Source organism: Euleptes europaea, chromosome 1 (assembly GCF_029931775.1).
Source record: "Euleptes europaea isolate rEulEur1 chromosome 1, rEulEur1.hap1, whole genome shotgun sequence".
Taxonomy (NCBI): Eukaryota; Metazoa; Chordata; class Lepidosauria; order Squamata; family Sphaerodactylidae; genus Euleptes; species Euleptes europaea.
Genome location: NC_079312.1, coordinates 84,635,686 through 84,646,584, shown reverse-complemented (window position 1 = coordinate 84,646,584; position 10,899 = coordinate 84,635,686). Strand labels below are relative to the sequence as shown.

At 43.4% G+C, this 10,899-nt stretch overlaps 1 protein-coding gene and 1 long non-coding RNA gene across 7 annotated transcripts in view; both read left to right on the top strand.

Annotated features, from left to right (window-relative positions):
• Positions 1–5,855: 5,855 nt before the first annotated feature.
• LOC130493518 (uncharacterized) lies at positions 5,856–6,164 on the top strand. The gene is made up of 2 exons (XR_008933973.1): positions 5,856–5,899; positions 6,057–6,164. It is a non-coding gene; the product is annotated as an uncharacterized LOC130493518 (long non-coding RNA).
• Positions 6,165–6,182: 18 nt separating this feature from the next.
• GRIA1 (glutamate ionotropic receptor AMPA type subunit 1) overlaps positions 6,183–10,899 on the top strand; it is a 255,374-nt gene continuing 250,657 nt past the window's right edge. For all 6 annotated transcript variants that reach the window (XR_008933972.1, XM_056867275.1, XM_056867273.1 and 3 more), the window contains exons 1-2: positions 6,183–6,331; positions 8,516–8,653. Coding sequence is in view for 5 of the 6 variants with exons in the window: in XM_056867275.1 (XP_056723253.1) it covers positions 6,250–6,331; positions 8,516–8,653 (220 nt within the window). In the remaining variant the exon portion in view is untranslated. The remainder of the gene's footprint in view (positions 6,332–8,515; positions 8,654–10,899) is intronic.

The following is a 10,899-nucleotide window of genomic DNA, read 5'->3' as shown; positions in this document are numbered from 1 at the left end:
GCACATTGTAAGTAGGTTCCTATTATGTAACTTCTGTACGGCTTAATGCCTCCTGTTAATACTTATGCTATACTCCTGTTTCTTTCTGGTGATTCCAGACTTCTAATATTCTTAGGCATTAGTTATTGAATGTCCCATTTTGTTAATTACATTGACACACTATGTGTTATCCACCTTGAGACCCTGTGAGAAAGATGAACTATAAATAATGCAAATAAATGAGTAAGTAAGTGAATAGACAAACTTGTTACATTCTTTGTCTTATCCACCACTAAGCACTAAGCTCCTCATTAGGACAACAAACACTTTTTTTCTGTTGTGAAAATGAAAGTGTTAGTGTGAATCACTGAAGGAGATGTGGGGGAGGGGTGTAGTAGAATTCAGATTCCTATTCTGCCTCCCCAGGCTTCCATTATAACAGCAGCACATCATCCAGCACAATAATTAATTGAAATTACCTAACTGACCACTCACAACCCACACCATAACTAAAACCAACTTGGTCATTGCTACTCTAAGGTATGATGAGGGAGGTGGGGGAAACAGCCCTATTGAAAACAGTGATGCTGCACCAACAAAAAGCTGGCAGAGACCCGTTGTTGTGGAGGGAGGCATTCCCAGCCTGGAAGGGGTTAGGAAGACTCCTACTGGCAGCCCCACCCCCTGGTATGCCCCAGAACGCCTCCTAGGATGCCAGCGCGAGGACCTGTATCAGTAGGATGTTGGCAGGAGGCCAAGCCAGCATCCTTGGGCCACGCTGCTGCTGCAGTCCTAGCAGGCCGGTGCAAGTGGCACTATACCAGCATCCATGCCAGTTTGCACAGCGCAAGTGGCATGGATGCCGGCATTGGGGTCATGGCACCTCCTAAGCCCATTCAGCCCCCAGGTTCAGGAATGAGCTGTAAGTTGTCACCAAGTGCTCATGTGTAGAAGCCGCAAGTGCACACTTATAGATGTTAAGTGGCACATGACATGGTGATCTTGGCATATACCTAATCCATTAAATTGTAGGTGTGTGTCACCAACAGCTACACAGTCAGTTCCCAAGTGGAATGCTGCCACCTCACAGGTGCAAAAGTCTGAAAGTGCTGCTCATCATATAAATCATAGAGGCAATCATATGAACTGTTCAACACAACTTTGCAAACGTGGTAAATTCAAGTGTTGATCTTTTTTAAAGATTGCTGCAAGCCTGGTGCTAGTCTTCAGCAACAGATTTTCTAGTACCCATCAACGAGTGCAAATCCAGGATAGCATCTGGGTAAATGCACTACTGGCTGCAACATTTTTAAAAAAACACATCTCTTTGTTACGTTACAACAGAAAGAAGTATTTAATAATTCAGGGAAATATATTTATTACTACATTTTGTTAGCCGCTTATCAACATTTCAAAACCGCATGTCATTAAGAGATCAACAATCAGAATGTTCAACAGTCATTAAACCACTGAAACACCATTACAACTATCATCATTATACTGAAACAATTTGGTGAGATATTTCATTTAGCACAAAACATGCAAAATATGAAAGTACAGTCCAACTCAAATTAAACAGCCATATCACTTAAAAAATGCAGAAAACATATTGAATCCCATGAAGTCAAGCAGTAATCCACCATGGCCAAACAAAGAAGCAGAAACACCTCATAATGATGTTCCCAGTTCCTGTTTCTACGAGGAGTTCTAGGAGAACCAGGGAGCTGATTTGGATCTAAAGACTGGGAGACGTTATCTTGAGGCAACTGGATCAATAGCTCTGGCTGATTCATTGTTTTAGATATCCACTAGGATATCAACAGGAGGTCCTGTCTATCCAAAAATCCTCAGGAGTCTAATGGAAGTCTATTGGCAACAGTAGTCTTTGAGGAAAAATCATTGTCCTAATAGCTCCACACAGTCCCACTCATGAAAAGTTTGCTGGGGCCTCTCTCTTACTGTTATCACAAGAGAATAAATCAAGTCCAGCCCTATGGAAGTACTAGAAAGACTTGTAGCTTGGTTTCACAGGCAGGTCAGGCTTGGATATACTTGGCCATGTTCCTTTGCTGGATCTGTTGAAACAAGCCTCCAACAAAAGGCTCTTACAGGGAAGGGGGTGCTAATATTCTGTCAAAGTGTTTTCTGTGATAAATACATATTTACTGTTTTTACTGACGTTCATTTTTCATGAGAAATAACTCACAATAACAAATCATATGGATAAAGATTTCAATAACAAGATTTCTATTTATTGTGGCTGCAACTCTTAAAATACGAAAAACCCATAAAATTAGGAACTGGTAGCAACACTGAGGGATTCAAATGAATTATAGAAGATGCACACAGCTAGAACGTAGATCAAAAATGTGGTAGGAAGGAATGAGTTGGTAATAGTAGAATCCTTGGAAATGCATGACTAGTTAGTTCAAAATGATTAATATTTCAAAGATTTTCCCCTTGTTTTTTTTTCTCTTCTTTTTGAAAGAAAGAAAAAAAAACCCAAAAAAGTTTAAGCACATCTGTTCCTAAAATCCATGTAACTCAGATGGTTCAGTGTACCCTTAAATAAATATAACATATAAACTGCATGGCCCTTTTATATTTACCATTACTAATGTTCTGAGATGAACTTCCTCCCTGGTTGCCCCTCTCTGTTTGACAGAATTAGGGATGCTTGAACATTAGCTGATTCTCACATTTCATTTGTCAATTGGCAGGCTGGCCGTTTGACTGCTGGCAATCTGTTCATATCTCTTTGCAGGTACAGGTGATTTGCAGCCATCAGAACCTGACTGACAGCTGATGAGGGATCATTTATTAGTCAGCTTTCCTGCTGGAGAAATTTTGCTGTATACCCAGCAAAGTGGGGAGGGGGGGGATCAGGAACTGACTCTCAGCTGATTGTGGCAATCAGCTGAAGGTTGGATTCTTCTGATATCCCAGCCTGGGAACTCTGCTGTATCCCAGGCTCAATGAGATGAAAATGTATAAATGAACAGAAGCTCAGGTGATTCCCATTCTGGTTTCCCCAGCCCAAACTGTCTAAGTTGCAGCTGAAGGATGGGGGGAGGGGTTGTTCCTTTCTCTCCACCTGAAACTGACAACTTGGGGCTGAGGAAAGCAGGGATGACCAGTTCCTATTCTGTGCAGCCCAAGCTGACAGCCAAACTGAGAATTTGTCCTTAAAATAGGACCAAATCCCCCTCCCTCCAAACTGCCAGCTTGGGCTACAGGAGATCTGCTTCTAGTCTCTCCAACCAAAGCTCACAGTTTGAGGTACATGGTGGGAGAAGCAGATCACTCCTTCCCAGAGTTCTCCACTCCCCCCACCACCACCACAAGCTTCAAACCCTGCCTCAAACCCTGCTGTAGTGGGGGAGGGATGGGATAGGAAACAAAAATATAAATAAATATTTTTGCATATTTATTTACAGAATTGCCAACTCGATAGAAAGATTTTCTATTGTGACCCACACTTTTGTATTTTAAACCCCTCTGTTTACCTATGAGAATTTAACATTTAGCTAAATGAAGTCTATCGGTTTACTGTATTTCCACTCGTATTGCATAGCAACTTGAGTGGAAAAGTTCTGATACAATAGTAAATGTGGATCAAATGAAAAGTATACAGTGCCCTATATTTTTGGGGGGTAATTATATGATACAAATACCTCATTTCCCCCCACCTCCTCCTTGTTTTCAGCTTCTGCTTGCCATCATGACAAATCAACTCCAGCATCCCCCCTCCCCACCTGTCCACTTTGACGTCCCCTTTTGCCTATAATTTATACAGTACACCCTCACCTGCTGCCCACTCCCTTGCTTGCTTGGGACTCCCTGCCTGAAATGGAAACCTTGCCTGCCTGCCTCACTTTTTCCCCATGCTTCTGCCTGCCATCCCAGTCATCGCTCCACCCCCTGTGCTTAAGATGGTTCTGCTGTAATTTGCCTCAAGTCTCAGTGAGAAAGGTGGACTATAAATATAGTAAAATAAATAAGCATCAGATAACCAATCTGAGCCATTAACCTAAGAAAGGTACGGTCAACCGATATTCACAGCTGATCATAAAAGGATACTTGATCTCAGATCCTGAGGGAACACACTGAGCAGGGGACATAATAACATCTAAAGGTCACAGAAGAAGAAAAAAATTAAACAGCTATCCAGTGGCACCTTAAAGACCAACAAAAAAATTTCCAGCATAAGCTTTCATGAGTCAAAACTTATTTCATCAGATACAAGGAGTGTATATCCATAGGAAATGAGAGCCTGTGGAAACAGGATAGCAGACAATAGAAAAGCCAGATGATAAAAATAAGCTTCCACTCAAATTTCCACTCAAAATTCCATTCAGGTCACTATGTTCGGTTGTGATTTCTCTATGCCACATACAAAAGAAACCACTTGAAAAGCCATGGTTTAAGTTGACCCAATGAACATACGTTTGGGCAAGAAAAAATTCTGCACGGCCTCCTCATCATCAGAGAGAAGTGAAGGGCATTGGTGAAATAGCTGTTAGTACAGGCCCGGCCACTTAGGTGTGCTTTCGTTGCCCCTGTGTCCCCCAAAGAGCACTACACTTTCCCCACTGGGAGAAAGTACTCAGAGTTCTGACAGAAAGTAATGTGACACTGTCAGAGACACTTGTTGGGCTATGTACTGTAGCTGGTCTCCCCAGTGACCTCTCCCTGCTCCTGTGAGAATAGTCCTGCCTCTTCGTATGCACCGCCCTGTCCTGGGTTCTGTTTCTTGGTCCCACTAGAACATGTGGGTATGCTTGTGTTCACGCTTCTCTTTTCAATCCAATTAAACAGAAGACGAACACCGGTACTGTTTGGGAAGCATTTTGGTAATTTGCTTTAAATGTTGAAAGTACGTCCCTAGATTTATGAAAGAGGATGAGATATAGACATGAATACAGCCAGAAATACAAATACCATAATTAATGCCTTAACCCACCGGTGGAAGGGCTGGCACAAGCGGCAGTGTTTTGCAGACAACCAAAGAACGGAGCTGCTAGGACCCTGCTCCTCACTTGAAAGGCTGGCTCCCACTCATACTAATACAAATAATAAATAACAGCTGTTGAACTGTGCCCTCCTCCTCCATTCTACATTTGCATTTACCAAATAAATGCTCCTGCCCTAAATGTTTCTAAATCCCAGAAGGGATGGGGAAAGTGGGAAGCGAAGCTGTTAACTGTAATACTGCTTGAACCTTGGAGACAGTCACCGCAAAGTAACTGCCGACTGCCTCTCCTCCCCACAGGCTCTCTCTATTTCACACACACATACATACATACACACACAAATACGCTTAATTGTTAAGGCTAAGGTATGTATAATCTTTTACAATACACTTGCCTGCCCCTTACATAGCGCAAATTCCTTCACAGTGAGTCAAGGAATGAAACACCTCTGAAGAACCAAAAATGAGAAGGGCAGGTTAATTATGGGAAGAGAAAGAGGAAAGAAAACTCAGCGGGAAAGCAGTGGGGGAAGCTCCCCCCCTTCCCCTAAGCATCTTTTTTGGCCTCCTTTTCCGAAAATTATTTTTTTTTCCCTTTGAGAGCAATTTGTTTTCCTCTGGCTCATAATCGTCTGGACAAACTGGGCTGTAGCAAGGGGCACCCAGCAAGCAGCCTTCAGATCCCTCCAGCCCAGGCACCCTTTTTCGTAGACCCATCGATCTGGGGAGCAAAGAGCAGGCACCTTTCTCAGTAGAACTTTGCCACTTTAGGATTGGCACCTGGGCGCCAGTGCTCTTTCCAGACTCTACCACGAGCATTGCGGGGAAGGATTATGGGTTTTCAGCACATGGTGAAGGAGGGAGGCTGCAAAAAGAGAGAGAGAGAGAGGGAGAGCTGTGGTGAGATACAACAATGAAAGGGAAATGAGCTTGATGGAAGAGTACTCGGTATGTGAGAGGGGCGAGAGAGACAGTGTGTGTGTGCATATGTGAGTGAGGGAGAGGAGGGGGGCCTCGGATGAGAAAGGGTTTCTCTCTCTCTCTCTCTCTCTCTCTCTCTCTCTCTCTCTCTCTCTCTCTCTCTCTCTCTCTCTCTCTCTCTCAGAGCTCAGTTAATCCTGCTGTCAGTTGGTGTTAAGGCAGCGATCTAAGCGCTGGATTCCAAGAGGAAGACACACACACACACAGCACCGTAGACGGAAGCAAGGACCCCCCCTAAAGAAAGAAACCGGCTCAGGGGGACATTCCAAAATCTATGCTTGGACCTGGGCTTCTTTCTCGCCAATGCAAAAGGGAATATGCAGCACATTTTTGCCTTCTTCTGCACCAGTTTCCTAGGGGCAGCGTTGGGGGTCAATTTCCCCAGCAACATCCAGATCGGTGAGTGCGAAAGCGCCTTCCTTCCCTCTTCAGCCGCGCGTTGCCCCCGGCGGCCACCCCGGCGCGTGTGCGCGGATCGCCGGACCCGTCCCTCGCCCCGGAGGAACACGCATCCGGCAGGCTGCGTGGCGGTGGACTCGCGGCGTGGAGGGGATCGGGGGATGGATCTGTTCCTCCTTGGGGGGGGGGGGCGGTGGGAGAAAAGAACTCCCTGCGCTCCTGAAATGGAGGAAGCCAAAAATCGCTCTCCCTGGGAAATCCCCAGATTTGGGACCCGGTGCTTCATTTGGAGGGGGTTCGAGGGAAAGGCACGTTGCCTTTTCTTCCCCGGAAGGGTCCTCTCGGGTCTGCAGGTGGAGACACCTGATGGGGAAAGCATCTCCCTCGCCCCTTTGTTGTTGCTGCTAAACAAAAGCCGAGGGATGCCAGGCAAGACGGAGCAGGCTCTCGCCGTGCCAGCCTCTTGTTTTCCTGCCATTTCCTTCGCATTAGCCTCGTTCCCTCGGCAATTCGGTCTCCCCCCCCCCCGTGGCTTTGCCCCCATGCATAATTGATACCCTTTGCTTTTCGATCCTGCATCTTCCCGCTCCCCTCCGCCTGGCTCCTATCTCTTTTGCCCTGCCAGTCGCTGGCTCGTCATCCTCGGAGTACGCGCCGCTCGGGGGCCAGTCCCACTTGCAGGAGCGACGCTTTTATTGCAGTTTGCGTTCCCTGGCTCCTGGCCTCGTTTCCCGGATTGCTGCCTCCTCTCGCCGCGAAACTAAAGGGGAACGGGGCGGGGGGGGGGGACAAGCAGACTGCCATTTCTTTTGCCTTCCTTGGCAACAACGGATGATTCCCCCCCCCCCACCGCCGCTTTTGGTGCACAATCTCTTCTCGAGCTAGAGCAGCAGGGATTGTGCACACTGTTGAACGTGAAGGAAGTATTCTGCCTAAACTACTCTTAATGATTTTGCTTTCTTCCCTACTTAGAACAGGAAATAATAATAATAATAATAATAATAATAATAATAATAATAATAATAATAATAATAATAATAATAATATGTTCTACCCAACCACTAACTCTGCACCTTATTTGCACGTTTCACTTTTATGCTTCTCTATCAAACTCAAACCTGCAATAAAATACATCTCAAATTGAATTCAAAGGTATAACTCCCAAATTGGCTGCACTGTGCAGTTCTTGTGCTCTTGATTGTCTTGCTGCCTATTCTGTATTTTCGGAAAGGCCACTGATTACAGCAGCCCAAGAAGCACCCCCCCCCTCCCAAGCAGTCAGCTTTCTGGGTGGCCTTCACATCGTAGGAACAGAATTCCTGGTGTAGCTACAGCTGCTCTTGAACTGGACATGCCTCGCTAGACAAAGTGAACCTATCTGTGCAATGGATCTGGTGATTCCTTTCTCGCAGTGTCCAAAACCAGGTGTAGCTTGAATGGTGGCCACTTATGCTTGGGAGGTTTTGCCTTGGATTTGCTGCTCTCTGCACATCCGAATTCTCAAAACTCAAAAATAAGCCCCCATGCAGAGTTTTGAGAATTCAGATGGGGAAAATGTGCATCTAGACAGCAGCAAATCCAAGGCAAAACCTCCCACATTTGCCTTCCTTTGTTCAGCACCTTTTAGTTGGACAACAACTTGTTGAGTAAACATCTGATTGGTATGGGCAAATGTGGCAGAGCCAGATCTTGTATACAGTAAAAGAAAATGCTAATCTCCCTTGGGTGGGTTTTTAAAAATTGCCAATCTCTTTCCATTGCATCTTTAACCCATAAAGTGCCATCAGGAAGTGAGGCCCAAGGCCAATGATCCCAGTTCTCCATAGGCACAGTCCGCTCTTCATACATGATTATAGTGAGATGGACTGGTGATCTGGTGTTTTGTGTTGTATAATAATCACGCTGCACCAAATATCAAAACCAATTTCATCTCATTCCTCGCTTCTGATGAAGAAGGTGCTAGCCCATGAAAGCTGATGCCACAATGCATTCATTAGTCCTCAAGGTGATAAAGGAGCATGTCTTACTTTTGCCACAACAGACCACTGCTACAACTAACCTTTCTGGGAAAGTGTTTAGAGAAGTTTTGGGTACTAAGGTAGAAGATTCCCTTGTGCTGAAATAGAGTTAAAAATGCCTGTGTAATCCCCCCCACTCATCTCTGTTCTTTCGTTCTTTCTCCAGGGGGATTATTTCCTACTCAACAATCCCAGGAACATGCGGCTTTTATGTTTGCATTGTCTCAGTTCACAGAGCCCCCCAAGCTGTCTCCCCAGATTGACATTGTGAATATTAGTGACAGCTTTGAAATGACCTACACCTGTAAGTAACACCTATCTACAGACCAACTTTACCTCTCTTTCTGCTTCCTTTATATTGCCTGATCATCCATCTGAAGTGTGGAACTCATGTAGTGGCTGATGCTTTAAAATTAAAACTCTCCATCAAGGTCTGAGCAATAAGATTTTTTATGAGAGACTCCTATGCCCCCAAGTTTCTATAGTTTCTTTATTTGAAGATTTAGTTAACTGGTTGTTGTTGTTTTTAAATCACTGCAGTGTTTTATCATCCCTTTCCCCATTTCACCCCATAATTTGGGGGCTTTGTAGCATGTGGCTTTATCATAGATTAGCTGTGTGACAATTACAGAGCAGAAAAGGAAAGGGGATGAATGAATTATTCTAGGTATTCTGATAGCCATGCAGCAATGTTTGTTTGTTTTTTTTAAAAAAAATTAAGTGACTAACCATTATGTAAGTGACTAGGAGTGCATAAAAGGTCAGGTCTAAAGTGAGGGATATAACCAATAATGAAAGCAAGATGAGAGCTCTGCTCCTAAGTGGTTATTCTTAAAGTTTTATTTGGAAAAGTTAAAGTGTTTCTGAGAATTAAAATGTAGTTGTGAGCCCTTTTATAGAAAGCTTTGTACAGAATATCATTCCAGAAATCAGCAGGGTATTTGCTTTCATATGATATTGGATAGGTGGAAACCGAAGGAATGTTTAGCTTTGTCATATCAAGATTTTGGTCCATGGAGAGTATGAGAAAAATAAAAAATTCTGCAGTCAGAAATGGGAAAATGGTGTTATATTTTGGTTTTGGGGAATATATGCTGCTGTCTCAGGGTTGATTTGGTATCATAGGGTTGTGTATATCAGTCCCAGTAGACATTAAATATGTGGAAACCATCCATTGAATTTGGATCTTTTTAGACTTGATATTGATTCCAAACACTGATGAAGCTTATTTTGCCACTTTGTGCCTGATATCTATCCCTCCATTCTCATGATTCCACAGAGGAGAATCACTGTTTTGTATATAGATTCCTTTATGTTACGGCATATGATTAGAAAAAAACAAGTAGAAACACTTTCATTCTGTGATTCCCGTTAAGAGGTTACTGGTCGATAAAGAGGTTACGGGTGAATCCAAATGGTGGATTCAAATTGTATAGACAGTAGAATACTAGTAACTCAAAGGAGTATGATTTTAGGTCAGATTACAAATCAGAAATGAACATCTTTGACAGATACAATTGCATTGCAGTTTTCTGACAAAGAGAGGGAAAGATTTGAGTTGTTAGATGCAAGGCAAATTTATGGCAGAGTCAAAACCAGACAAATTCCACAGGGATAGTATATTGTTGTAAAGAATGAAAAAAATTAGATATTTCCTGCAAAAGCAGAGTTGTTAAGAGGATGTTCTGTCTGAGAACACATTTCTGAATAGTCTTACCTTCAAAAAATATTGTTGATTTTCCAAGCTTTCCTAATGTGTTGGCATGGTGAGCAGATGATATCATCATGTGAACAGATCAGAAGGTCAAATATTAATGTGCATGGTGGTGGGTTTAGTTTGATAGGCCCAGGGCTTCCCAGCTCTGTGTCCCTATTCTGTATCCTTAAGTAATCAACACAGAACTGAGATTGTACTCACAATGATAAATCGGAAACAAAACATCACCCCTTCCCTCTCAGATCTAATGGGAAAGCAATTTTCACTAGGTTACATTACAGTTAAGTATTATCCAGAACACTTTATCCTAGATGACCCATGAAAGTCAGTCTACACCATTCAACTGCAATTATTCTTCTTTCTTCTTAAATCAAGAGCTTTCAGAATTTTGTTCTCTGTAACTATCAAATGCAATATTTTACTTGTAGGCAATGTGGGGCTTCCCTTCTTCCCCTTCCCCTTCCCCTTAACGCTTCATCAATAAAACATGTCATGGAGGAACTAGAGTTGTACTTCTCACAATCAATCAAGAACTCTGTACTAACCAAAATCTCTGTCTCTCTTCTACTCCCTTTCTATACCTCAGTCAGTGGGGAAACTCACATATATTTCCTTTTCTTGCAATCAATGTGAACTCCAATTGCTTTGCAAGGCTATTTCTTTGCCAAGTGTGATGTCAATGCTATGTCCAAACAAACATGGTTCATGCAAATTAATGCAGGACATGCTCTTGATGTTTGGGGCATCACAAATTACCTTTGTCCTCAAGTTGAATGACCCCCCCCCCGCCAACAAGTATGAATAAAGCAAGCAGCTCTTGTACTTGGAACAAT